The sequence below is a fragment of the Sebastes umbrosus genome, chromosome 21, assembly GCF_015220745.1.
Source record: "Sebastes umbrosus isolate fSebUmb1 chromosome 21, fSebUmb1.pri, whole genome shotgun sequence".
Taxonomy (NCBI): Eukaryota; Metazoa; Chordata; class Actinopteri; order Perciformes; family Sebastidae; genus Sebastes; species Sebastes umbrosus.
In genome coordinates, this window is record NC_051289.1 from 17,618,261 (window position 1) to 17,645,214 (window position 26,954).

The 26,954-nt window shown below is 44.9% G+C and overlaps 1 protein-coding gene across 3 annotated transcripts in view; it reads left to right on the top strand.

The window, feature by feature from the left end:
• mpp7a (membrane protein, palmitoylated 7a (MAGUK p55 subfamily member 7)) overlaps nucleotides 1-26,954 on the top strand; it is a 163,878-nt gene that overhangs the window by 100,052 nt on the left and 36,872 nt on the right. The window contains exons 7-14 of one of the 3 annotated variants that reach the window (XM_037756946.1): nucleotides 10,523-10,604; nucleotides 11,107-11,192; nucleotides 11,824-11,898; nucleotides 15,229-15,425; nucleotides 16,021-16,085; nucleotides 24,353-24,373; nucleotides 24,489-24,503; nucleotides 26,221-26,253. In XM_037756946.1, the coding sequence (XP_037612874.1) occupies nucleotides 10,523-10,604; nucleotides 11,107-11,192; nucleotides 11,824-11,898; nucleotides 15,229-15,425; nucleotides 16,021-16,085; nucleotides 24,353-24,373; nucleotides 24,489-24,503; nucleotides 26,221-26,253 (574 nt within the window). The remainder of the gene's footprint in view (nucleotides 1-10,522; nucleotides 10,605-11,106; nucleotides 11,193-11,823; nucleotides 11,899-15,228; nucleotides 15,426-16,020; nucleotides 16,086-24,352; nucleotides 24,374-24,488; nucleotides 24,504-26,220; nucleotides 26,254-26,954) is intronic. The other 2 variants (XM_037756947.1, XM_037756948.1) reach the window with 2 other exon arrangements.

A 26,954-nucleotide genomic window follows, 5' to 3' on the forward strand; every position in this document is an offset into this window, starting at 1 on the left:
TTGGGTTGGAATATCTACAGAAGTGGCGTTACTTATGTACTGAAGTTACGTGACAAATAAGTCAACGTTGACTTCTTGTTTCACACAGGACAAGATTACGGGTCTCCTGGGTGAAAGTCTGGTGTTTTTGGATCCACCCGTTCACCCCGACCTCCCTACGCAGCGTTTTTCACTCTTTATACCTCCTGGTTCATGATTATGGGGATTACATACAAATTGATTTTTGTGGGATGTACAGTATATGAATTACAGTGCATTACTTTTTGTAGGTATAGCTACAAATGGTGTATGGGAAGAGCCTGGGTTTCGTGATATGCCATATTTTGATTATTTGTAATCATCACTGTATGAATTACCGGCTAAACTTGTTAATTGACATTTCTGTGCCGTGGACGAGATGCAGCATCACCCCAAAGCATTCTGGAAAATCCCAATCCTCACACACGCGCGTTAAGTAGCAAAAGACGACTTCGAACGCCCACGCAAGGGTACACCGCAGCTGCCAGGGGTGACCATCGGTATGATGTGAGAACATTAGAGGCTGACAAGCCTGCTGTGGCCGGCTCTGTTCCCCTCATCTGGATGTTCTGGAAGTCCAGTGACGCAGATGTAAATAGCAGACTTGGAGATGCTCGCCGCGCATGCCCCGCTGTTTTCGCGTTCGCTTTATACATCACTTGACGGCTCGCTCAGTGCCACTCGGCCGGTGCCGGCTCTCATCGCTGTCGGAGCCCCGTTCATTCACTTCTCCCACTCAGTTCATCTGAAGTTGTCCTCCTACTAGCACGCCATCTTTCTCTTTCACCCAGCCTCCCTCGCTTCCACTCTCCAAGTAATTTCTTTCATCTGTTTTTGCTATCAGGCCCATTTCACCAGTCATTCTTGAGTATTTACATTTTTTTGTTACGCATTTTATTTGAGGTGATGTAAAGACTTTTAAGAGGTTACAACTTAATTCTAATGCATTTCATTACCCTTCAAGTGAAGAGTTAGCCCCTCTCTACAGTGTCTATGTGGACACCTGTTGTTCAGGGGTGCGGATTTATAGATGCACCTCTCGACATTCCCGTTCTGCATTTGTGCAAAATTGTCATCACCGGTGCGAAATTGACACTCTATCCATCCCTTTCTCGCTCACTTCTTCCATCCCAGGTTGTTAGGCATCATTAGCAGCCATACAGCGTCTACCGCCAGGAATGTGACAGGATCAATGTCAGGCCCTATCACTCTCCTTCCTCTCCTCTTCCCCTTTTCTGTCTGCTCGGCGTTGCTGCACACACAGGATTTGGTTTTTCCATCACGACTGGGTGTCACTGGGTGCAACCGAATGGAAACTGTAGACTGCAGGGTCCGTGCCATGAAGTTGGCAATGCCAGCCTACATAGCGTCCTGCCTGGCACCAATCGATACAGCTATACCACTACTGGGCCCGCCCACCCATCCGCCCCAGCCACTGGATACCAGCGGATCGGCTGGACTTCTCATTATACACCCACAAATAGCACCAGTGCAACTTCAGAGCTATAGCAGTTTCTACGCATACAACTGCAGATGACATGTCCAACATTATTATTGTAAAAGCTCCAACTGCGTGATTGATGCCGCCGGCGGATTTTCTGTACTTAATAAGGGAGTTGATAATTGCGACGAGACAGGGAAAAAAGCCTCTTGATCGATTCGGTTTGTGACGAAGTCGGTTTTCCATGAATGGCCGTCGCAGGAATGAGCTATTGGCAATTTGACATGCCATGCTTTTCTCATCTGCGGCAGGCGGGCCTCCTCTGACACAATTGGGACGGTCGGATCGCGGCCGCTCTGATTCCATTTGTCTGGAAGCTTTCACAAACACATTCACATACATTATTCCGTATTTAAACTGCGCTGGTGTGAATGTACACAAACGCAAGGTTTACACGATGAAGGAAGTTCGAGTGTCGCTGAAAACCTTTGAGAGACGTTCTTGATTGAGACAGTTATCAAAGAGAGAGACTAGATAGATGTCTTCTTTTTAATAAAGTGACTTTTCTATTGTCTGTTTACATCAGAATGTGGAAAGCAAGGGGAAAGTAATGACACTGGTTGGGAATTAATGGAGCAGCTAATGAGATTAGAGCAGACAGCACACATGTTAGTGTTTTACAGATAGGCCCATGTGCTTTAAAAGCAATACATCTTTCACTTGATGGATTAGGCCGCAGTGTCTTGGGAGCGTTGCAAAGGAAGATGAAGCACCGGGCTCTAAAACATGAGGACAAGTGGAGAGCACTGCTGGTGTTGACTGGCTCACTGGGTCATGTTGGGTGTGTATGTCTGTGTGTGTGTGTGTGTGTGTGTGTGTGTGTGTGTGTGCGCGTGTGTGTGTGTGTGTATGTGTGTGTGTACCCTGCCCTAGGTTCAACTGTCTACTATTTCCCCTGCTATAGTGTTTGTATTAATGTTGTGAGCTTTCACCATGTGCTTTTTTCTTTGTGGATGTCGTGTGAGTACACATGTAGTATGTATTATTGCGTATGTGTGCACATACAAGTAATACAGGTTGTGTTGTATTATAGTGCATTATAGTGTATTAAAATGCAAAATGATTAAAGGTTCCCAGCCCCTAAATTTATTTTATATAATATTATTAAAAGTAATTAGAGTAAAAAAAAAAAAAAAAGTGTTCTTAAAAAAGTAACAGAGAACATTACATTTTATTATATTTATTATTACTATCATTATCAAGTCTATCACAGGTTATCATGGGGAAGCTTTGGGTGGTCGTGCTGCACCTTAATGTGAATGAGCATGTATATGTATGTCTGTGTATAGGAGTGTGTGTCATAGCAGCAGGTGATACAGATAAAATCCTCTTTAACACTATATGTTATTAAATATAATTTATGAATATGATACATATATAAAAGAAATGTGGAAAATGAATTCAGAAACTCTTCATTGATGAAATAGCCAAATAGAAATTTGTGAGTTTATTGCTAATCCAGCAAAATAAATACCATACAAACCAAAGTACTTCATCACAATGATGCAAAAGTCTGCAAAAAATAATATTGCACAAAGCAGACATGGAAAAGCCCCTTGTGTTTGCTTGTATGCGTGTGCCTGTACAACACAGAGTTCAGCGGCTGTTCCACCACCCTTACAGCCTGTTGAGTTGTGAATGTGAAAACACTCGCAGCTTCCAAAGCCACATCTGAGGCATTCCCAGATCCTAATCTCACGGCCCTCTTAAATAAAACGTCTTCCTCCCATCATGTGTAATCATAAACGCGGACACACACTCCGGCTCTTTTCCGCTCTGCGTCGCGAGGAGCCAGAGAGGCTTCGGAGGCTGAATGCGGCCATTGTTGCCCGTCGGGCCGGGCGCTCCTCAGCGGGCCCTGCCTCCCAGCCCACTTTGGAAATGAGAAGTGACATGTGAAAGTGCTGTTTTCTTTACGACGGCGGGAAAACACTAAACAATCCCAGAGCAGTGATAGACCTCTCTCTGTGACACAACTGTCTCTTTGTATATGCGCTCATGCAGGCCTCTCAGACACATACAGTACATAATGACTAAATATCTGGCGCTGTCCAGCTTGTAGCAACGAGGCGGCGATTCCACTCAGTCTACATGGTGATTCATGCAGACAGTATGGAAAGAAATACACACGTTTTGGTGAGATAGCCACACTGATTCCCACACCCAAATCCACCGGCACCTGTCTGAAGTACTGAGGTGGGCCGCTAAGTGTGTTTTCATAGCAACTGGGTAATGACTTGCGCTAACATTAAGGTTTAAAGAGGCAGAGGAGGAAAAGGAAAGAGGGGGTGGAGGAAGATAAATGAAGGTAAGCCGTTCCATCACAAGGCCCTCTGCATTACACTACCTGGCAGCTTCTCCTGGAACCTCTCCTTCTCGCCGTAATTATCATAATAATGACCCGCAATTTTCCTTTTTCTCAGTGTACTTGTTAATTACGACTGGTAGGTCAAGACCGGGGTTAAGGAAATAAAAAGGGAAACCAGAGCCTGGTTTAGTGCGAGAGGGAGATGAAGAGAGGAAGGGGGGAGCGTGGGGGAGTAGCTTTTATTAGTCGCAATCACAAGTGATTTAATAAAACAGGTGGAACGGCATGCACCAGGTCACCCAGAGGGGATCGGCCAGCGGCGGCGGCGGCTCTGTTGCAAAAATCATTTGACATAAAACCTCAGGCTCTCTTTTATTTTTTCTCCCTCTTTGCAACAATTATATAGATTTTCATCCGGGCTCCTGCTAATTCTTTACAGCGCTGTATTAATCTTTATAGGTGACCATAAGCCTCAATGGATTTTCTGATCATGACCGAATATTACACTCCTTCCGAGCAGCACCGTGGCATTTGAGGAAGTATGTAAGAACTCGTAAATACGCTGGACCCGGTGCGTGGAGCGGTCATGTGTGTTATGTGTGGGGGGCTCTGTGCCATCTCAGTGAGGTAAGATGAAATGACACACTCCAACACCAGATATGATTGGAGGTAATTGTATTTTAATGTCCAGGAGGCCCATTCCCACTTTGCATTTGGTTTTTCCACGGTCGACATCTGGTGTGAAGAACGCCAGCATGTGTTTCCACTACACTTGTATTTATACCTCTAAACATAGCAGTCAACACAGCAGTCGGCAGGAGTTTATTGTCGCTGTTACACTTTCGCCGTGAAGTGACATCATGTCAAAACACGTCGGCCTCTCGGCCCGGGCCACTCGCGTTTGTTTTCCCTTGTCGCTCTCAATTTGGAGGGGGAGAAACAATGTTTGTCAAATGCCACGGCGTTCGGTTCGGTTCACGGGGCGATGTTTTGAGTGGCCGTTACGGGCCGAGGGCCGCGTGTTTGAAATGGAGCGCCGTGCTTGTTTTCCCTGGCGGGTTAAGAACTGCGGAGTGGCCTTATAGTTGTGGCCACGGCGAAGGTAAAGAGATCCTCGGATCTTTCTTTTCCACCGTGGCACGTTCTAGACAGGCCTGCCCTAGACCCCGAGACGTGTGATGAGCCAGGCCAAGACAACTAGCCAGCCCTCTCGTCATCCATACAACCAGACGACAAGCCAGCCAGCTTCCATCATGTCATCCAGCCATCCATCCAGTCCATCAGCCAGAGGGCACTCTAATTGCCCCATAAAGACTCAGCTCGCCAGAAACGCATTGTGGCCAAGCTTACATGATGAGACATCCAACATTCAGCTTGTCTTACTCCCCTTATCTACTGAAGTTTCATGGCACTACCGTGCGCTGACAGTTCCCTGGACAACCTCGCCTCCATTCCATCCCCTCTAATAAACACACTCTCATACACGACGGGATCCAAATTTTTTTTCTTTGCGCTGTATGAGGTGTGAGCCATTTGTCATCACGTACTTAATGTGGCTGCCATGTCAGCATGTGTGCTCCAGTGCATGCGCCGGGGAGGGGTGATGGCTTGATACGGACAAGCGTCGCTCCAGTTCTCCTCATCACACAGCGGAGTCTAAGCCGTTGCGTTTTGGCCAGCCCAACAATAACAATCAGAGGCATTTATGTGTTAGAAATGGGGGAATAGAGCTGGGAGCAGCGGCTGCATATGGAGCTGATCACGTCAGGAGTGGAGGCTTCGGATCGCCTTACTGATGACTAATTGACCACAGCTCGGAGGCCCTCCTCAGTCCACGATGACCCCCCTCATCTCTATTTTTGCCCTCTGCCTTTCAACGTTTCATTTCTGGAGATACTTGCTCATTTCACTACTTTTATACTCATCTAAAGTGCAAACTGCAGCAATGGTTGACAACAGGAAGAGAGAATCAGTCCCCAACAACATCACCGTCTCGTCTGCACACCACGCTATCTTTTTTCCGTGAAAATAGCGCCGTCGAGCCACTTGATGGTTAAGTGGCGCCTCGTCTCTAATTGCTAACATAGCGTGGCCCATTCATCAGGCTTTAGTGACTGTCCAGCATCAATCATCCAGTCTTTTGAGGTTTCTCTCGGGCCAGCTTGGCCTGGCTTCAGGTAGGAGCTCTCACAGAAACGCACACGCAGACACGCTTGCGTGCACACAAAAACACACCTACACACGCTGTCACTCATGCGTGCGTGTGCTTTGACAGACGTAGACGTTCCCCTTCTGACTTCCTGCACTGTTTCCAAGCGCGAGGAGAAATGGCTTCCATGTGCCAGTAGGCGTTGAAGGCTCGGTGTAAACCTAGCCATCAGTTCGTGCTAATACTCAGCTGCTACACCAGGAAGCCCATCTTGGTGCTTGAGGGTCTTTACCTACCTTGTTTCTTCCACACACACACGCACCATGCAGCTTATTTAGGTTGTAGCCTGACTGTTTATGTATTTGTTTAACAGAGCAGGGACTCCTCATTAGCGGCCATGCATGGCTGGATGCTGATGATAGCACCCATAGGGTATCAAGGGGGGAGGTGATGCTGAGTTCAGGATGTTGGATTTGCCCCCCCTCGTTCCAGCTACCTCTCGGTGCTTCCAAGGCATTCGTCAGGCCTCCAGCAGAGGCTGATGTACCCCTGGGGGATTGAGAGAATGAAGGCTGACTGTAGATTGTAATGAGGTGGAGGGGTGAAGTGAAGTGTGGTGCTCTCGAAATAATCCAGGAACGGGGAAAAATGGAGTTCTATAGAACTTTGGAACGGTGAAAGAAAAACGTGACTATGTGAGGTGTTGATTATCCCGACGTTTATGGTCGATTTGAACCTTGGCTACTTTTTGCCATCTTATACTTACTACTATAGCTCTGCAAACCTAAATATCTCTGTGAATTTAGGTAATTCTAGGTCGCACAGGAGCCGATGTACACATCTCCCAAATCTCGCGTCGGGCAGATCAGCATGTCAAGCAAGATGATTGGTTGATCCATCTCCTATCGGGAGTTGTTCTAGCAATAGGAGATGTTGTTCTAGTGCCAACACTGTGTTTAACTGAGCAGGAGGAGAGCTGTTGCGCGTCCTTATGTGTGTTACAAGCAGAGTGTACGCGTGTTGTGAACCTGCCTATGTAGACCCATCTTACTATCTGAATAATGCGCCCTTTAAATAGCAGGAAAATACTGCGCCAGACTTTAGACCGGGTTTTTGTTGGTCAATGGTGCAATCGCTTTCTGTTTCCTCAAGATAGCAATATGCAAACAAAGCACCTGACCACACCTCATTTTAAGACCAACAGATGGGCAAAAGTACATTTGCTACTTACACAATGTGGGCGCTGGGCGTGAAACTGATCTGAAACTAGCAATGACAGTTGCGCAGGGCTGTGCACCTCTTTGCGCTGGGTTTAAGATAGGGCCCATAATCTTAATTATTTCATGGCCGTCGAGTAAATCTACTGCTTTGATTGATATTTGGCACTGGAAAGCTCAGCAGAATTTGTCACTTTTATAGGTGAAAAACTCTTTTTATGTATGTACAGTATTAAGGGTAATGGACTTGTTGAGATGGCTGTTGACTCCAGTGAAAATCTCTCTCTAAACTATGCCAGTATTCTAGTGTTTTCTATATCCATCCCTGTCACTTTCTTCGTTTCTCTCAGTCTCAGTCTTGCTCTCTCATCATATCTATTTAATTCATATTATCTTCATTCATTCACTCATTGAGTCACTCACTCACACACGCTCTTACTCTCAACTCCGACCCCCACTGTCTACCTCCTTCACCTCCCTCCCAGTCAACTTGTCAGTCCCGACTCTCTTCTGGTCTTCCACTTATCCTCCGGTTTGGCTCGCTCCTGTTGCCACTAGAGCGTTTTTGGCCTCTCTCAGCTTTCCTTATCAGCCGGGGCTCATTTGGCTACCGTACCAGGGCTGAGTTCAAACTGGGGGCTGGCTAGATTACGAGGGAGGCTCCCCCTCCCTTCATAAATCCCCTACTACTCCCTTGCTGCCGGCTTGGCCTGCCTCTGTAGGCCCAGCACGTTGAAGGGCAGTGGGTCAGATGAGAATCGCGAAAGAATAAAAGCTTTAAAACAACTGCAGCTCGTAGAGAGTCAGCGAGGTGTAAAAGGAAAACGAGCATGGGCAAATTTGTCTACTGACACTCGAGTTTGTTTCCCCACCGGTGTAAAAACACATAAAGCATTTTAATGGGGATAAAATGGTCTCGTTGCTTCCCAGAGATCTGGGTTCACGACCCCACCCCTTGGTGTTTGCAGGCTAAATGTGCTGCTCTATAATCACCATTGCCACTTGCAATAAAAGTGGTGTTTCTAAATGGCATTGGGGGTTTCAACATGTGATTTAAGCCATATGTGTCAAAACACAATTTATATCTACACGCCATGTGCGAGCAGATTCCATAGATAGGCATAGACGTGCGGTGTGGAGCACGTCTGTTGGAGTTTATGCAGACAGCCTATTGTCCTTACTGAGTCCAAGGCTCTCTCTCTCTCTGCTGTTTAGTTAGCCTTTAGACTGCCACCAGCCACCAGGGACCCCACGGGACACAATAAAAACATCCATCACACCACTGGCCATCAGCCAGCTCCAACAAGGAGAGTCAGAAAGCAGAGAGAGAAAGTTAATGACCACATGTCTGAATGCTCCTGTGAGATTTCCTGCAGACTCCCCATCTCACCCTGTTGTCTGTCACACTCCGACTTTCCCTACAGCGCTCTATTCTTTCAGACACACACCAAAGGCCTCTCTGTCTGTCTGTCTGGGGGTCAATGCATCGCAGACGGCTGCTTTAAGTCACACCGAGTGGGTTATATGTGACCCTGACACCGGGGTCTGACAGTGCCTTCCCCTCTCACTGACCTCTTCTACTGCAACCTCTCGGGTTTCTTTAATTAGCCTCGTTATTCTATTAGGTCCGCAACTCTCTGCAGACCCCACCGTTGTCTTATACTGATGTCCTTCCCCATCTCCGCACCTCCAAAGGCCTTGAGGAAACCATTATCTAGGAGGAAAACCATTAGGTGTGAATAGGTCGTGAAAACAACCAAGATGACATGATAATAGCATCGGCGAAGTGGCACAAACCAGACTCCTTTGGTCTTTGAGGATCTGTTATTTTTTATATATATCTCCTCCTGGGCTTCCCATCAATGGTGGTAGCCAAACTACTTTGGGCCTGTCGGAGGAAGGCAAACAGGAAAGTGACACAAACCGGAGCGGCGTAACACATGGCGGGCTGTTGCGGTCCACCTGGGCGGCAATGGATTAGGACAGCTGAAATAAAGCACAGGCGGTGAGCGGGGTGACGAAGGCTCCGAGTCTGTTTCTTTTTTGCAACAGAAATAAAAACAATCTTCAGGGATGATGGGAATAGCAGCTAGAGGAAGGGTGGAAGGATGAGTTGCAGCCCCGACAAACTATGTGTCGACTGTCTGGTTCGGGTCGTCAGGCCCGAGCGAGGATGACGCCACGCGTTGCTTTGCAGTTTGCTATCCTGTTCCATCCTAAATCCCAGCCAGGCTGGTGCCTATGTGGTGTTTGTGGGAGGGCTGTGACAGGTTGGCACCCATTAAGACTATTGTTTTATAGTAAAGGGAAGAGGCTATTTGGGTTTACTGGTAAATGCATCACCGCTGTCATTTGAAATTAGGAAGTTGAAACCGTATCCTCTTCTCCGTGTGTCTTTCTGGCTGAGCACCAAGCCCATAAAGGAGGACAGGGAAGGCTTGAGCTACTGTGTGTGTGTGTGTGCGTGTGTTTTTTGAGTCTGCTGCCTCGTACCTGCTTGGCCCTCACCCCTCTCTGTCCAGGCCACTGATGTCTTCTGCCACCACTACTGCAGCAACAGAGTAATTCAGACTATCAGTAACAAACCCGTGCTGTGTTGGATCTTTCAATGTGCTACTGTTGGATGTGGCAAGCTTATATTCTGTCTTTGTTGTTGATGTGTCATTGTTTCCCTGTAGTGAGGTTCCATTCGTTTACTGTACACATTAAAACAACCTCTCACTGTGTTGTGTCCCACCCCAACAGCCAGTTTCATAGCAAGGAAGTGGAAATGCCTTGTCATTGTGTCTAGCTAATGTGACTATGACTTGCCCCAAAACTGCATGTGATTATCATAAAGTGGGCATGTCTGTAAAGGGGAGACTCGTGGGTACCCATAGAACCCATTTTCATTCTCATGTCTGGAGGTCAGAGGTCAAGGGACCCCTTTGAAAATGGCCATGACCGTTTTTCCTTGCCAAAATTTGGCGTAAGTTTGGAGTGTTATTTCCTTCATAACGTCACTCTAGCTTTAAAACTGAGCCCGCTACAACCTATAAATCGCAAGTTGCGTTAATGTGTGATAGAAATTAGTGGCATTAAAACAAATTTGCGATAACGTGTTATTATGACGTTAACTTTGACAGCCCTACTTTATAAATATACACCTGAAAAGCATCCATCCTGTTAAATAACCATTGATTTGTTGTTTAAAAGACATATCTGTTTTTTTCCTGGAAAAAGTACTCATAAATCAGCCATTTCCGTAACATATTAATATTTGAACAATGCAGCTGGGAATCCAGTGAAGTTCATCCTGTTTTGCATTATTCGTTTTGATCTCTCTGCAGGGAGCAACGATAAGGCGTGACGAACACACAGGAGCCATCCTCGTGGCCCGGATCATGAGAGGAGGAGCAGCCGACAGAAGTGGTCAGTTTGAGGTCAACATTTGCATGCAGTGCGGAATCAAGTGTGAAAGTGATTTATACTACCAACAGGATTAAGTCCAGTGTGCAACAAAGAAAAGATGTATTCCTGATCTATCCTTTCGCCTGAGTCCACCAGTTCTGTCCCATAATTTGTCCTTTTCCACTTCGTAAATATGAACATGAGTGACAAGTATACTGCTCAGCTCTGCTCGTTGTCCACATGTTTTCTGTTTAGTTTTGTCTTCATTGTGTCCAGTCTGGTTTTAAGCTCTGCCACAGTGAAGCCAAAGGCAACTTTCCACATGTGTCGACAATAATGTTTTGATTCCCTTCCAATCTCAAAATGCCACCACGACGATAAACAGTAATCTGGTGTACTGTACACATCCCCGGGCTTTGTGAGCGCTGAACTTTTTACACAGTAGCTTACTTATATTGGGCCATTAGAATAAATGGGATATCATCAGAGTGATTGTACATGCGTAAACGTTTGTGTGTGGCAGGGCTGATTCATGTCGGAGATGAACTGAAGGAGGTCAATGGAATCCCCGTGGATGACAAGAAACCGGAGGAGATCATTCGTATTCTGGTAAGCCTCATCTGTTGAGTGTGTGTGCTGTCCAAGGGTTTCTCTGCATGTTTCAGCTCCACTCCCTTGGCGAAAATAACATTCCTTGTTTGTGATGGCTAAAACCTCCTGTAACTCACCCAGCACCACGTGCCTCTCATCGCAGTGCTGCAAACCAAACACTGGCCTTTCTCTGCAAGTCTTTCCTGGTCCTTTAGACCACATGCATCGAGCCACACGGTCCCCCTGGATGATGCTTTAGTACTTACTCCAAGCAGGCTCCAGCCGCAGGCCTCAAATAAGCTCCGCCGTGGGCTTTAACTCTGCCGGCGGGGGGGGGGAGGGGAGGTTAACTGGAAAGGAAAGAGAGACTCTAAAACTCTGGAGGCCTTCTCAGACACAAAGGCCTCCGCAGCTGATGATAGCTTTCAACACTCCTCCTTTTTACCCCCACACACACACTCCATCGCTGCCAAGCAGAGTCATCCAATCCTAATAACCCTTCCATTGTTGAAAAATCAAACAGTGCTTTGCATGACTTTCATTGGATTAGGTGCGTTGGGAAATATTTGCCGGACAGATGACTGGTGTTTCCACCCCCCTCCATTTGTGCCTAAGCTGTCGTATCTGTCTTGTCTTTCCCAATATTCAGGCCCAGTCGCAAGGAGCCATTACCTTTAAAGTTGTCCCCGGCCTCAAGGAGGAGGCGCCGGCCAAGGAGCCAAAGGTAGGTCTTGTCCCTGGCGTAATCGTTATGTTGATTGGGTTACACTCGTCGACTTAAAAAACAGCTCCAGCGTGATGCCTTTGAACATTGTTTTTGAGCTGCAGTGAGGAAATGATGTATGAACAAGGGAAGAGAAGAGCTGTAAAATGGTAATGTAATTGTAAGACAAGGGCAGGTTATAGACATGTATCAATACTAAGGGCTGTTTGTGTCACTTTATGATTATCACATGCAGTTTGGGGCAGGTCATAGTCAAGTCAGCACACTGACACACTGACAGCTGTTGTTGCCTGTTGGGCTTGAGTCTGCCAAGTTATGATTTTAGCATATTTTTTATGCTAAATGCAGTACCTGTGAGGGTTTCTGGACAATATTTGTCATTGTTTTAAGTTGTTAATTGATTTCCAATAATAAATATATACATACATTTGCATGAAGCAGCATATTTGCCCACTCCCATGTTTATAGAAGTATTAAATACTAAATACAAATCTCCCTTAAAGGTACATTTTGAACAGATAAAAATTGAGCGATTAATTTGCAATTAATCGCGATTATATATTTTAACCGGTTGACAGACCTAGTTTTTGGTTAAATCCCTGAAATAAGGGCTGTGGTTAACACAAGCTCTAGAGATTTTCACATTTTGTTCTATGATATAAAAAAATGTCTGTAAATATCCCATTGGTGAATTTTGAAGCTTTTACATGTCTTAAAAAAGGCGGTTGCTAACAAGTGGCTAAGTGAGACAACAGAGGTTGTTGGGACATTAAACGCCATCACAGCCATGACGGCTAGCTAGATCATCAGATGCATTTACGCTTCAAAAAATTTTAAATGGGAAAATCCCATTGGATTTTTGTAGAGGGGACCAAGGCGATGCTAACTTCCTGGTTGGCCTACACAAATACGTCATCCCTGGAGCACTCTACATTCATGTGGAATTTTGCACCAGTAGACGGTAGCTTGTAGCCATCCATTCTGAGGGTGGTTTAACTGTCCTCCCCTGTAACCAGCATACCATCATTCTCACCCAGTGGGGTGCTGAGACACCATTCCTCACACGCTCATCTATCAGTAGCAGACAGAGGCTGGATCCACTCACTGGTCTTAAGCTGCGGGGTCGAAGGCGGTTTCTCATTATTCACAGCGCAGCCCACCCTGCATGTGTAACAGAGGTGTCCGGGACAGGGTGGGCCACTTACATCCTTTGTCATCTTGTAATGGCTGAAACTGTCTGGCAACGGTCGGGAAAGCAGTCCGCCGGTGCCAAACATCCATCCAGTCCTTCATGAAAATAGCCTGTTACATCAGGTAGTGTAGATGTATCTAAGGGCAGCTAAGTGGCTGAGCATCTACAGGCCAAATAAACTGAGTCAAGGGAGAAGGAGGAGATCTCAGTGTGTAGATGCATTCTGCCGGACGGTTTAGCAGCCAAAGGAGCGGCTGTTATGACCCAAACAAAACATCACTGTGTGAAACACAACTTTACTCCGTGGCACAAAGCACTCTTTAAATCAACAGGACATAGAAAAATGTAATCACTCCCTCCCTCTCCCTTGTTTCTCTCTCTCTCTCTCTCACACACACACACACTTTCCTTCACTCTTTCTCTTTCCACATGTACTGAGGTGTCTTAGGAGTGTTAACTCATCGTGACAGAACTCAATTTGGATGGAAGACGCGGCAGCAAGGTGCTTTTAGTTGCAGCCCCGTAACGGGGGGAAAGATGACGGAGATTTTTCCACTTAAAGCGCCAGCCTCCTTTGTGTTGATGAGTTGTGTCTACCCCCACTGCTAGAACAAATTAAACCAACTCCCTTAACGTGGCAGGAGGCAGAATATTTTTGGCATCATTGGGAAAACAAATCCATAATAACCTTTCAGCTTACTGTAATTCAAGTGTTCTGAGAGAAAACTAGACTTCTGCACCTCCTCATGGCTCTGTTTTCAGGCTTTAAAAAATCTAGCCCGTGACGGGAGACATTGACCAATCACAGGTCATTTCAGAGAGAGAGAGCGTTCCTATTGGCTGTTCATTCAACGGAGGCAGCTGTCAATCACTCGCAAACTCTGATCAAACGGTCAAACTAGGCAGCGCTGATCAAATATGAATCAATATTCTGTTACTGTAATGCCTATTTTTCCCATAAAATGTTCTCAAACATCTGGTAGTGTATTGTTTAGCTGTAAAATGAGAATGTTTGCTCCGGCTGGTGGACGGTGCTTGATATTTCCTCAACAGATCTCAACATGGCGACCGGGTCACAAACTTTCTCAAAATATATTTCTGAAAACATTTGAGGCAACAAATAGGCATTACAGTAACAAGGCTTTTTTCAGGGCTGTCAAAGCTAACGTGATAATAACGCATTAACACAAATTTGTTTTAATGCCACTAATTTCTTTAACACATTAACACAGTTAAACCTAGAGTGAAGATTCTGGCATTATATGAAACTAGAAAAACCTAAAGAATCAATTGGTACCAACCATGTCATACAATCTTGTCATAAAGGATGCTAAATAACGCTCCAAACTTGCGCTAAATTTTGGCAATGACATGGCCATTTTCAGTGGGGTCCCTTGACCTCTGACCTCAAGATACGGTATATGAATGAAAATGGGTCACATGCAGTTTGGGGCAAGTCACAGTCAAGTCAGCAAACTGACAGCTGTTGTTGCCTGTTGGGCGTGAGTTTGCCATGTTATGATTTGAGCATATTTTTTATGGTAAATGCAGTACCTGTGAGGGTTACTGGACAATATTTGTCATTGTTTTGTGTTGTTAATTGATTTCCAATAATAAATATATACATACATTTGCATAAAGCAGCATATTTGCCCACTCCCATGTTAATAAGAGTATTAAATACTTGACAAATCTCCCTTTAAGGTACATTTTAATCATATTGCTCCAACTTGCTTACTGCTGCTTTAAAGAAAGAAAACAACCTCTGCATCGGTTTGTTCCTTAATGTGGAAAGATTACTGATATAAGATTGTGTCAGCGGCGGGTGGAACAAAGCGCTTCCAACTGGAGCCTCTGACTCAGGAGTCTCGCCACATTTGGAGGGTGGTGACAGGGCTTAGTCCGTCCTAAGTGTTGATGGAGAAACTAACTTGGCCTGCAGTCGCAGGTTTCAACTTCTGATTGCAATGACCTTTCTAGAATAATCACCCTGAGCGTTGGTGAAGCGCCTCCTGCGTTTCGCCGTGATGGTTTTCCTTTAGAGTTCACACTCTACGCAATGGTTTACAGTGAACCGTTGCTTTTTCCTGTTGTGCCCTCAATCCAGCTCTTTGTTTTCCTCCCTGCTGTACGTCCAGGTGTTTGTGAGGGCGCTCTTTGACTACGACCCTAAGGAGGACAAAGCCATCCCATGTAAGGAGGCCGGACTGGCCTTCAAGAGGGGCGCCATCCTCCAGATCATGAGCCAAGATGATGCAACCTGGTGGCAGGCCAAACACGAGGGGGAGGCCAATCCCCGCGCCGGCCTGATCCCGTCCAAACAGTTCCAGGAGAGGTAAGCAACAACAGTCCTGTCTACTGTCGCCTCTTAACAAGGCCGGTCCAAGTGTCTTTACCGCTGCTTTCTCTCCCCCTTTTCTCATTTATTATTTCTTTCTTGCATCACACTGCCAAAATAGTCTGGATTTCCGCATAATGTCTGGCCCGAAATGAGTAATGACAGAAAATGATAGCGTTGGTACCGGTCCACTTTGGATGGCAAATGGATGGAAAAATCGCACATCAGTGTGCGTTCGGACACTTGATGTGCAACACAGAGCTCAGGAGGCCGGGGCAGTTTCTTGGCACCGTCCGAGAGCATCAGAGGAAGGGAAAAACACACAAAATAAGAGGGAGGGAGGAGACGAAAAAGAAGAGAGAGAACATTCATAAAACATTCAGATATAACCCTGCGGTTTTGTCAACAGCAAGTGATCCTCGCTCCTTCATCTCCCTTCTTTCTCTCTCACCTGTCTGAGCCGACAGCGTGAAACTGGTGGATGCTGAAGCGTAGCAGGGAGTGTTTATTATTCCCTAAGCGCTTGTGAAAACTGATGGTTTTATTGTGCCTCTTTTGCTCTCTTTCTTCATCCCCTCTTCTCTTCTTCCAGGAGATTTGCGCTGCGGCGACCTGTCGCGACTCTCCCGCTCCAGAAGACCCTCAGCCGACAATCATGTAAGCATATATTATCTGCTAACAAACCAGAACACACCCGCAACACAACAGGTGGATGGGTCTATAGGGGGAGGTAATAAATAACAAGGAGGTTAGTAAATAACAAATTGATGTTACTCAGAACTCACCCCTCGCTGGAGCCTGCGGTGCAGTTGCGCTGCTTCACGCCTGTCATCAGAGGAAGTGTTGTGTCTGGATTTACCTTCCTGTCTGCCCCATGTTTCACTCTCTCAGTCTGTTGCCAGACTCTCTTTCCTCTGTCCCCCTCTGCCTCTCCATGTGTTGATGTGGTCTAAGTCATGCAGAGGCTTTAATGTGAAGAGGAGGAGGTTCGCCCTCTGGAAAAAACCTCTCCGAGCCTTTACACCTTCCAGCCAAAACACCATCCAGCTCACCTCTCCACATCTCAAAGCGCCTAAGGACAGATTAATGATCTGATGCTAAACCTAAAGATGAGATATAGGCACAGCGCTTCTCTGTGGAGCACTTTAACGTACCTTGTTATTACGAGACTGTACGGTGACCCCAACCCTGTACGGTCAGTGCAGCGATGTTAGGGAGAAGGCATCGGCAGGAGTACTTAGCAGAAATGTGCTATAAGAAGCCGGCATGTAGGAGATCAGGAAATGGGGGGATTTTAGCTAAATGACCGTTATAAATCAAAGATTGTTGATCGCTTCATAATGAAGACAGAAGACATAAACCATGTTACACAAGAACAGGACAGCAGCAGAAACAATTAGATATGGCCTGGGTTTAGGTTCAAGACTAGAGCCGTGAGCCAAGGAGAGTGTAGACATACTGCAGGCTGCAAGTATTTTATAGCATCGTTTTGAATTAGCCAGGCTGATTTCTTAATAGAGGGCAATTCCAAACAGTAGGGCCTTTGAGGGTAATGCTGTGAGTGAACTTTATTGTCAAGTTTAGAATGACCAGGGTTTTGGGGATTTATGGTGCCACCAGTAATAGATTAAATTTAAAAAGATTAATGTCATACAGTTGTCATCTTTTGCTGTAGATCAGTCAAGTCAAGATAGACGACTGGCTTCAACAAGAAGCCCACAACTATTGTATTGACACGTATTGTGATTTTACTGGGTATTGTTTACGATACCATTACCAATACCCTTAAAGTGATACCAATACCAATAGAGTTCTTCATTTGATACCTTTTTCTTCTACTTCATTAGCATTTAGTTGTGTAAAATGCCACCACCACCACATTAATCTATCAGACGCCAGAGGCGTACAGTATAGTGTTGTTTCAAACCTTTTGGTGGCATTTCGGCACGCTGAACTGACAAGTCCGTAAAATACACTGTGCTCGACTTCACTGCACTACATACGACTGTATGGGTTGTAGCTGCTGCGTTAGTGGGCCAGCCAAACATCACATTAAAACGAGGAACGCTATCGGTGATTGGCTGCAAGCAAAACCATGCAAGGTTCATTGTGTAGGATCTCGCGGTATCCAGCGGTGAGGTGAGGAGATTGCAACCAACTGAAGCCTCTCCCTTGTGCCAAGCGTGTTGGAGAACTACGGTGGCCGACGTGAAAACGCTAATGTCCCACTTTAGAGCCAGTTGGAGCAGAGCCAGTGCGTAGAGTGTGTGTGTACGTGGGAGGTGAGTGGTGAAGCAAGAGAGAGAGAGCGGTGGCGACGGAAGCGAGTAATGTTATAGACTCTGGCCCAAGCAGGAAAAGTTAACAGAGTTTGGTTTGTCCGTTCTGGGGTACTGTAGAAACATGGTGGAGCAACATGGCAGACTCCATGAAGAGGACCCGCTCCCTATGTAGATATAAAAGTCTCATTCCAACCTAACGAAAACACAACGGCTCTTACTTTAGGTATATACACTAAAGAAAACATTATATTCTATTCCATTTTTTCCAATAGATCCCCCTAATTGTTACACACTGGTCCTTTAAAGCTATCAAGTACTGATACCAGCCCTATTTAACAGCAATGGTTGGAACATCTTCACCGTCTTTGCTCCCTTCAGTCACTAAAAAGAGAAGTAGGCCTATGGATTGTTCAGTAGAGGTCTGCACAGCCGTTGCTTTTTAAGACTGCAAAACACACATCTCACTCGTCCAGTTGCTGAGTCCAAAACAGTAACTGTGATTTCTGCTTCCCAAGAACTCACAACACCGTACAATGCTCCTTTTTCAGAATTATGAGAAAGAAAGAAAGAGTTTTCAAGCCCAAATTGGCCAAATTTGCACTTCTTAAGACTGCGTCCCACCTGTTGCGGCTGCTGTTTTTTTCTGATATAACCGTTCGCAGGTCTTTTCCGTTGCACCTGAGTGAAAATCCCTTTAAGACGTTCCCTGACCTGCGCTCTCAAAATGACAAAGACATTAGCTATGATTTACAAACAGTTGCCAAATAGCAATTTGGTTTGTATATGGCGAGCTTCAGTGCATGAACGGAAGCCAGCTGGCGTTGCTGACCGCGCATTACAATATGACTGCATGGTGCACGCCTGTAGCCATGGAGGAGGAGAACAACGCTGCCAATATCTGCTGTGGGTCTTGTGGGCCGACCCGCCCCACACAGACTCAAGTCTGCACTTTACTGACGTTTTTGGAATGTTCAGAACTGAGAAAAGGAAACAAATTGATTAAACAAATTGTCCCTCATGCAACAAAGACATTATCCATTTATCTTAGTTTCTATTACAAGTTATCCCACATATATACCATATGTTAAGTCACTGTCAGCTACCAGCTTATTTGCAAAATACTCTACATGCTTCCTTCCATACACACCTCTCCTGTCCTCTTGCTTTGTCTTCATATCTTTGCTTATATCTTCATATTCATAACCACACATCTAAGCCTAATGAGAACACATACTGTAGGTTCTCCTCCTTTCATTCTGCATTTCCCAAACATATGAGCCCTCAGAAAAACACACCACTCTTTTACTCAGCTTTATAGGCCTGCTCCGGTTTCACAATGACCCCATTGAACCAAAACCAACTCCTTTTTGGCCGTATTTTTCACTGTAGATTACCACTTTGGGACGGACATGTCCATTTGACTGCTTGTTTCCCTCAACATGGCGGTGAGCCCTCAATGTAACGTGATTCCTTCAATGTGCAGCTCCGAAATAACCGACTTGAGCTACGCTGACCACCTCTAAACTTAGCATTAGGCTCTTTCACCTCACATTCGAAGCCCTCGGGTGAGTTATGGATGTTGTCATTTCCTGGTTATGTTCAACCGCATACTGGCATACATGGCGCAGGGTGGCCAAAAATAGCCCTGCTAAAAAGTTAAAGACAGACAGTGCTGCACTGTTCCCTTACTATTTCATTTTAATGGCCCAGTTCCTCTTATGAGTTATGGGATTTGTAACCCCCCCTCCCACCGTCTCTCTTTGCACAGAGGGCAGGTGTAAAATGTAGTAGAGTCCGCTGCGGCCCATACCAAAAGAACATAAGTCTCCTTTTGAGCTGTAGCGAAACTTTCCTGTTAATGTCATACACACTGGAAGGATTAGTTGTACGTGCGGCAGCAGTAGTCGGAAGTCCCTTGACATGGCCCTCTCAGGATTAGATGAATAACTGGGGAATGATAACAGTTCACTCTCTGTTCTACATTCATTTAAAAAAAAAAAAAAAAACTCAATTAGACTTGGTTGGAGTGTAAGCAACGAGTCCAGCGAATAAAAGTGAAGGGTGTAAAAGAAAAAACTGAAAAGAAGAGACGCAGGAAAGTGGAATTATGGATGGACTGACGGAGAGGGAAGCAGCCGAGGGGTCACATTCGGTAGCAGATGTGGCCCCGCGGAGTTGCGGCGGCGGCGGCGACTGGGCCAAGAGAGATGGAGGGAGACAAAGCTTGGATGCTGGCCCCCGTGTGCGCCGCCCGGTTGGGCCCCGGGGCCATAAACTACAACCTAATTGAAGGATACCGTGGAGACCCCGCTGTTACCGAGCGGAGGACGGAGGTGGTGATTGAGTAGGGGGTCCCTTTCTTTCTCTCTCTCTCTCTCTCTCTCTCCCGCGCGCTCTCTTTCCAGCCCGGGAGCTCCGTCGGCTGGAACAATATTGGTCTTGGCGAGGGTCTGCGGCGAGCGTTGCTTAACCGTGTCCATTTACGCCTAACATTTGCAAGATATAAATAATCCCTCTCCTCGCTGTTGCTCCCGCCGCTTTCACGGATGCATTCCTCGGTTATGAAAGTGATGTTTAAAGTACCATCAGTTTAAGTCAATTATTAATCTGGTACAGGGGTTAGATCAACTATTTTACATCTCTAGTTGTCAACCTGCCACCTCCCTTTTTACCCCTCCATCGATACCTGGCTCCCCTCCAGCCGCCCCATCTGTTCTCTCTGAACATATACGAAAAAGGCTCTCTGGGCTTTCTTACAGCACGTCTGTTCCTCTGTCTGACATGCAAGCCGCCTCTCCACTGTCTGATTGTTTGGATTGGTTCGCAGTCTGCCAAACACGTGGACGCACTTATCGCTCACCTTGGGGTCTCGCTATGTCTCTCTCCGTACATTACTGCGCTATCCCCGCTCCCTCTCTTCTCCAGGGAGCGACTGAACCGTTTCGAAACGCCGCCCGAGATCGGTCTTAAGTGGCCCTGAACCTGGCCCTGTGTTCAATTTATCCGTCCATTTCATTTTTCAACTTAAACGCTTACAGACCAGATTTAGAAGCGCAATGGGTGCAGAGAAAAGTTCCATTTTATTCTCAAAGGTTAGAGCCAGATAACCCCGCGGAGACCACCTTTAAAGTTTTATAGGTCGAGTTGTTATTGTTTCCCTTCACGTTCAAATCCCCTGCACATTGCTTCATTGTCAGTATTCCAATTCTAAGTGACTTGTAACATTTAATAATATATAAAGTCAGCTTTCATAATGCAGACCAGCCCTGCTCCGTCTTTCATTCGCCCTCCTGACTTTGAATAATCAGCTCTACATTTGAAGGCCGAAAGACGCATGACAAAGATCTCACTCCGTGTCATCTGGAAAATTCCACCGGTCTCACGTCGGTTGTTTAAAAAAGAGAGAGATATAGCGAGCGAGAGCGAAAGTGACAGCGTCCAGTTTGTTCAAGGAGAAGGCCATCTGTGTGCTGGCTGGCTACGAGAGTGACATCAGCTCATAACTCAGGGCCCTTTACAAGGTGCTGACTAGGGGTCATTCCTTTGTCTCTTCCTGTCTCGTAAGGAGATAGCTGAAAGAGCAGCACTGACACTCTGCTGGATGGTTGACTGTGCCAGATATAATCCACACAGCTCCAAGTGCAATCCAAAGAGTAATAATTTTATGTTTCTGTAATGGGTAGGACGAATGTATTGGCAAGAATCTGGCGATACGATACATATCATGATACAGGGGTTACAATTCAATGTATTGCAATATATTGCATGGTCTGCTGTCCATCTGCTGTCTATGAGAGCCGGCTGTCAACTCCGACCAAACGGTCAAACTAGGCAGCGCTGATCAAATATGAATCAATATTATGTTACGTTAATGCCTATTCTCGCCTCAAATGTTTTTAGGATCATGAGGGTGATACTCTAGTGTATCGATATTTTCTTACATCCCTAATAACCAGGATGGGTTTGATGATGATCTACTATTCAGTCCAGTCCCCTACTTTACTTTCAAATAAACCTGTCTGATTGTCTGACCGTTCGTGTTGCGATGTCGTCATATTTCCAGATCTTAGCAATTACTATGAGTACAATGTTATCATAACCAATAAAAGCGACGGCCAAGACTGGAAAAATAAGACCCAAGTTGTAATAAACTGTAATTATCCTTTGACAAACATTACATCCACTCATCTTTCTGTTTTTGTCATCCATCCTTTCCCTTACACTACCCTCATCTCACCTCTTCTGTCATGCTGTGTGGTGAATCTTTGGTATGTGGGCGACATGTGATATACCCCTAAGCGTGCGTCCCTCTCCATGGGAGGGGGAGCCGGCCGTGAAGCATCCAGCGAGGCTGGTTAGCTGACGGGTACGCTGGTTGAGTTCACGCTGAGAATGTCTGCGAAAGTCGGCGGCCGCGCTCCGGGCGGCCAAGGCTCCCTCCGCTCTGCAGTAAATGATAGGCTTGGCTGCCACCATCACTGCAGACCTCGCCGTCCACATACACATCAGATCATGACTTCAGCTCATTCTCATTGCTCTCAGAATGATTCTTTGGGCTGGCGGGGTGAAATGCACTCTCAGAAAAAGGCAAAGGTTTTCCACTATTTAAGCATTCTCGCATAGGTCGTGCCCTGTCCATTTCCATTCTGCAGCGTTATCGCATGGTGTTTCATTAGACTAGGAATGTTGGTGTACAAGGCCACATGGCCATTAGGCAATGCAAACCATTCCTGTGGCAGATAGGCAGCAGATGAAAGCCTTCCAGAGTGTAATAAGGGCAGCACTTGGAAGGATTTTCGATATCTTTATCATTCTCATATTGTCCTCGTTGTTTCCTCTTTCAAGTCTCCCTCTACAATTACCTCTCGTCCGACTCGGTTTAGGTGCTGGTTCAACTTAAAACGTCACATTACAGCGGAAGGAGGGCAACATCAGTAAGAACATTGCCATGAACACTAACATGTGAAACAAGATGTCAGATAAAGGCGGACACATTTGGCTCGGCACTTCAAAAAGCTTCACGGCTCTCGGGCCTGATGTTTTCTAGCACGGAGCAACCTTCGCAGTGATCGCTCTTGACTGCTGTTTTGGCTGGTCATTAACTCCGGCTGTGACGCAACAGCTCCCCGAGCTGCGGGGCGCTCTAGGGAGTGCACGCGGTGCCGTGAGACGAGCCCCATACTGTGGTAGATGGTGTTATGTATGTTTTGATTTAACCTTGTTTGGCCAAATGGGAACACGTGAAGGGGGAGGAAGCATCTATAAGTGCCTCCAAATGTTCGCGGCATCTTAAATCCAACACACACACACACACACACACACAAACACACTGGTCCTGCATGGGCTACCATTGAAACCATCATCTTAAAGCTGTTTGAATGGCACTCTTAAACATCTGGAGTGATTGCAAATGCTACCATAAATCCAATCTAAATATGTTTCTTTCTGCGAAGTCACAGTGGATGCACCACAGACAGGCTGTGTCTCACTAGGTAACAATGGATGTAAATGTCTTCTAGCAAATTAGAAACTGTAGAAATGTGATTTAGTAGAATGTTTAAGTTCAGTCTTATAGTTTGATAAAATAGTTAGCTAAAAATATCTGAACACAAGGTCCAGTTACTAGCTGTTTTCTGAGCTTTCAACTGCATCTCTTGGTCTTCATCAGTGGATGGATTTTACTTGGTTGTCATCAAGTAACCTGGCAACATATCCATCCTCATACAACGGTTCATATGATGTTTTACGTAAAGTTATTCCTTATTTTTCATCTGTTTTCCTACGAATATCCAGCAACATGTGTCAATTTCCGCTCGTTACATGCATACAGTCTTTTCAAAATAAACTTCTGTCTTCACAGGAAACAACTTAGTTAGATTTAGGCAACAAAACTACTTATTTAGGTTTACGGAAAGATCGTGGTTTGGGTTAAAATAAATCCGGAAGTGGCGTTACTTAAGTACAGAAGGTACATGACAAATAAATCAACTTCTGGTTTCACACGGGACACCAACAGTGGTCTCTCGGGCGAAGGTCCACCCGTCCACCCCGACCTCCTCCCTATGCAGCGTTTGTTGTTCTTTATACTTCCTGGTTCACGATTATGTGGATTACATACGAGTTGATTTGGCGGGATATATATACAAATTACAGTGCATGACTTTTTGTACGTATAGCTACGAACATTGTATGAGAACAGCCTGAACCTGGATAGAACTTGGTTACAAACTCCCTCCGAAATGTACGTACTCATGTCATGACTGAGCATACTTGACCTGCTGATGAAGACCATGAGTTGTAGTTTAAATCTTTGGAAAAAGCTAGTTAGTGGACCTTGAGTTAGTATTTTTTTTAGAGGTTTTGTTTTGTTAAATTAATGTAGTCATTTTACTTTTAGACACAATATTGATTGTAGTGAACATTTTTCACAAACATTACAAAATGAAATAGAATTGTGAGCTATTTCAATTTTGCGTGAGAAATGACTCAAAACATTATTTCAATGTGAATTGTGTCACAGTGTTGTGTACTAGTTTACTTTATAGCAGAGATAGACACAAACCAGCTCAAATTCCACACAAGAAATCAAGATGTTAACTCTTCTTTTTGTCATTTCTTTGTCCTTTGTTTTGCTTTTCTAAGACGATGTGGCGGTAGAGTTTGGTAGGTTTCCTCTTCTTCTTTATTCTCTCATCTCGTCCCTCAACTTACTCTTTGTAATCCAACTTTTTCTCTAACTGTGACTCATTTCCATCCCTTGCTTCTATTGCACTCACAGCTGAGGAGATCGAAGGTATTACTTGTCTGACATCTTCCATTGACTTTACTGAGAGGTTATTGATAGGTCACTGGCTGATAGTGTTGCAATACACAAAACCATTTGTGATTGGTTCCCCTTCATAATTCTCGTGTGTAACGAAAGGTCTACCTCTCACCCCTGCTCTCCATCCTTCCTGTTTTCATTTGGCCTGTCTTCTCATGTCAAAGCTAATCTCTCTTAAAGGGGAACATCAGACGTCCCTGTCAATTTCTCCCCTTAAACATTGTAGAGTTTGCAGGTTATTGGCTCTTCCATTGTACAAAGACTCATCTTTCACCCGCTAACTTGTCATATTCATTAGAGTTGACATTGTTTGGTGAATCATTCCTTCACATGGACACCTCCAGTAATCTCGCGGCTGCTGAACTCACTCATAATACTAAATTGTTCATAAACTTAAAAAGAAAACGTCCAAAGCAATGGCCAGCGATGTAGTGGATTGTAAAACCTAAATCCAGTTTATGCTAATTATTATTTAAATTAATTATTTGAAGAACAGGGTTTTATTCACTTTTGGTAGTAAATTAAATTAATTGTATTATTTTTATAGGGAAGAATAAAGAAGAACATTTTTGTTTATTTTAGTCGTCATTCCATACAGGAAGCCCTGAGAAACAAGTGAGAAATATTTTTGTTGGTGATCCATTTTCTAACTCTGATCTAAATTGTTTTCTCTCCTGAGTTTATATCTTAAAGGTTTTGCCAGGATAATCTTTTTACGTTCCTTATTTATTTTATTTTTTTTCATCATCTGGAAAAAACGTTTTGCCAGGACCATTTGTTTAAATTTATTTATTTTTTTATTGCATTTGTGAAAACAGGTAGGAAAAAGGTTTTGTCAGTTGAATTCTTTTCTGTTTTTTGTCAGGATCATTTTTTTTTAGGTGTTTGTTGTTGTAATACTCATTGTGGCCACAAGAGGCAGAAGTGCGCCACTACCCCATGTTCTGAATAGGACTAAAAGCATTCATGTTTTCATCCAGGTGAGTAATAAATAAAAAATAAATAAAAATAAAAACTCACCTGGAAGGAAACATAAAAGCTGTTAGTCCTATTTAGAACATGAGGTATTGGTGCACTTCAGCCTCGTGTGGCCAAAATAACTATTACAATAACAAACGCTTGTCCTGACAAAAACAAATCTCACCTACCAAAACTTTTTTTTCACAGATGTAAAAAAAAAAAAAAAGAAGAAGCTAACTAAACTTTTTTTTCACCTGGCAAAGCTTTTTTTCCCACCTGTTTCGCAGATGAAGAAAAAAATGCAAGAAATTTATAAAAATAATGATGCAATACTTTTTTTTTTTTTACCTGTTCTTAAGTCATAAATGCAGGAATAATTCACAAGAATTTTGTTTCGTACTTGCCTCTCAGGGCTTCCTTACATTTTGCCTCATGATGCATTGGCCAGAAGCCATAAACTCTCTTCTTATTTACCACTACATCATTGGCTATCCCTCTGGACAAAGTAGAAAGAAATAATGGAAATTCCACCAACATGAGTAACCACAAAAAATATAATCAGATGTCCGTCTTATTGACTGTACCTGTATGTTTTTTCTCATGTATTTCTATGGACTTCTACCTTTCCAGTGTGTGGTTAGACGGGTAGGTGTCTGTTGCTCTCATGTCTGACTATTCTCTTCTGCCTCTCTTCTGGCTTCTCCTTTCTTTCTCTTCTCGTCGCCAGAGGACGCTGACTATAGTAGCGGATTCCAGCTAGGTGAGAGATGTTGCCTTCTTCTCTTCCTTCTCTCCTCTCCTGACGTGGTTGTTCCTTTGATGCATTAACCGTGGAGACAGTGGCCAAGATTGTGTTAGATTTGTGTCCTCTCCATTAATCCTTCCTCGCCCCATCAGCCCTTCCTTCATAGACCAGCCTTTATAGTGTGTGCCAGGTTACACAGACATTATAAAACTGACAAATAGTTATCTGTTTTCCATAATGTTCTTGACATATTCCTCCTAACTCTAAAGTGTTTTTGGTACAACTGATTTCGACTTGGACTGCCGTGTAAAAACACAAAGAGCAGTTCTGTGGTGGTTCACTAGCCTACGGTGTGCTATTTCTGCTCTCTCGCTGACAGCATGAGTCCACTGGCAGATCATGTCATGGATTTGCAGAATATAGTAGTTATCCTGTTTTGCCTCCGCTGTGGGTCTGAAGACATCTTTGAGAACGGTTCTGGATGGATTTGGGTTAAAGGGATGGCTTGTTTTCCACGCTTTGTTCTGAGAGGTCCGGCCCGAGCGCTGGTCTCGTTGATGTGGTCCCGGTCAGACTTAATGACAATTACCGTGGCCCTGCTTTGGTTCTGCAGCCCTTTCCAGAGAGCTGCTTCCAATTCTCTGTCTTGTACAGAAAATGTTCCCCATCATGTTTTTATTACAACTGTCATTTTCCCGACAAATCATAAGGTATCG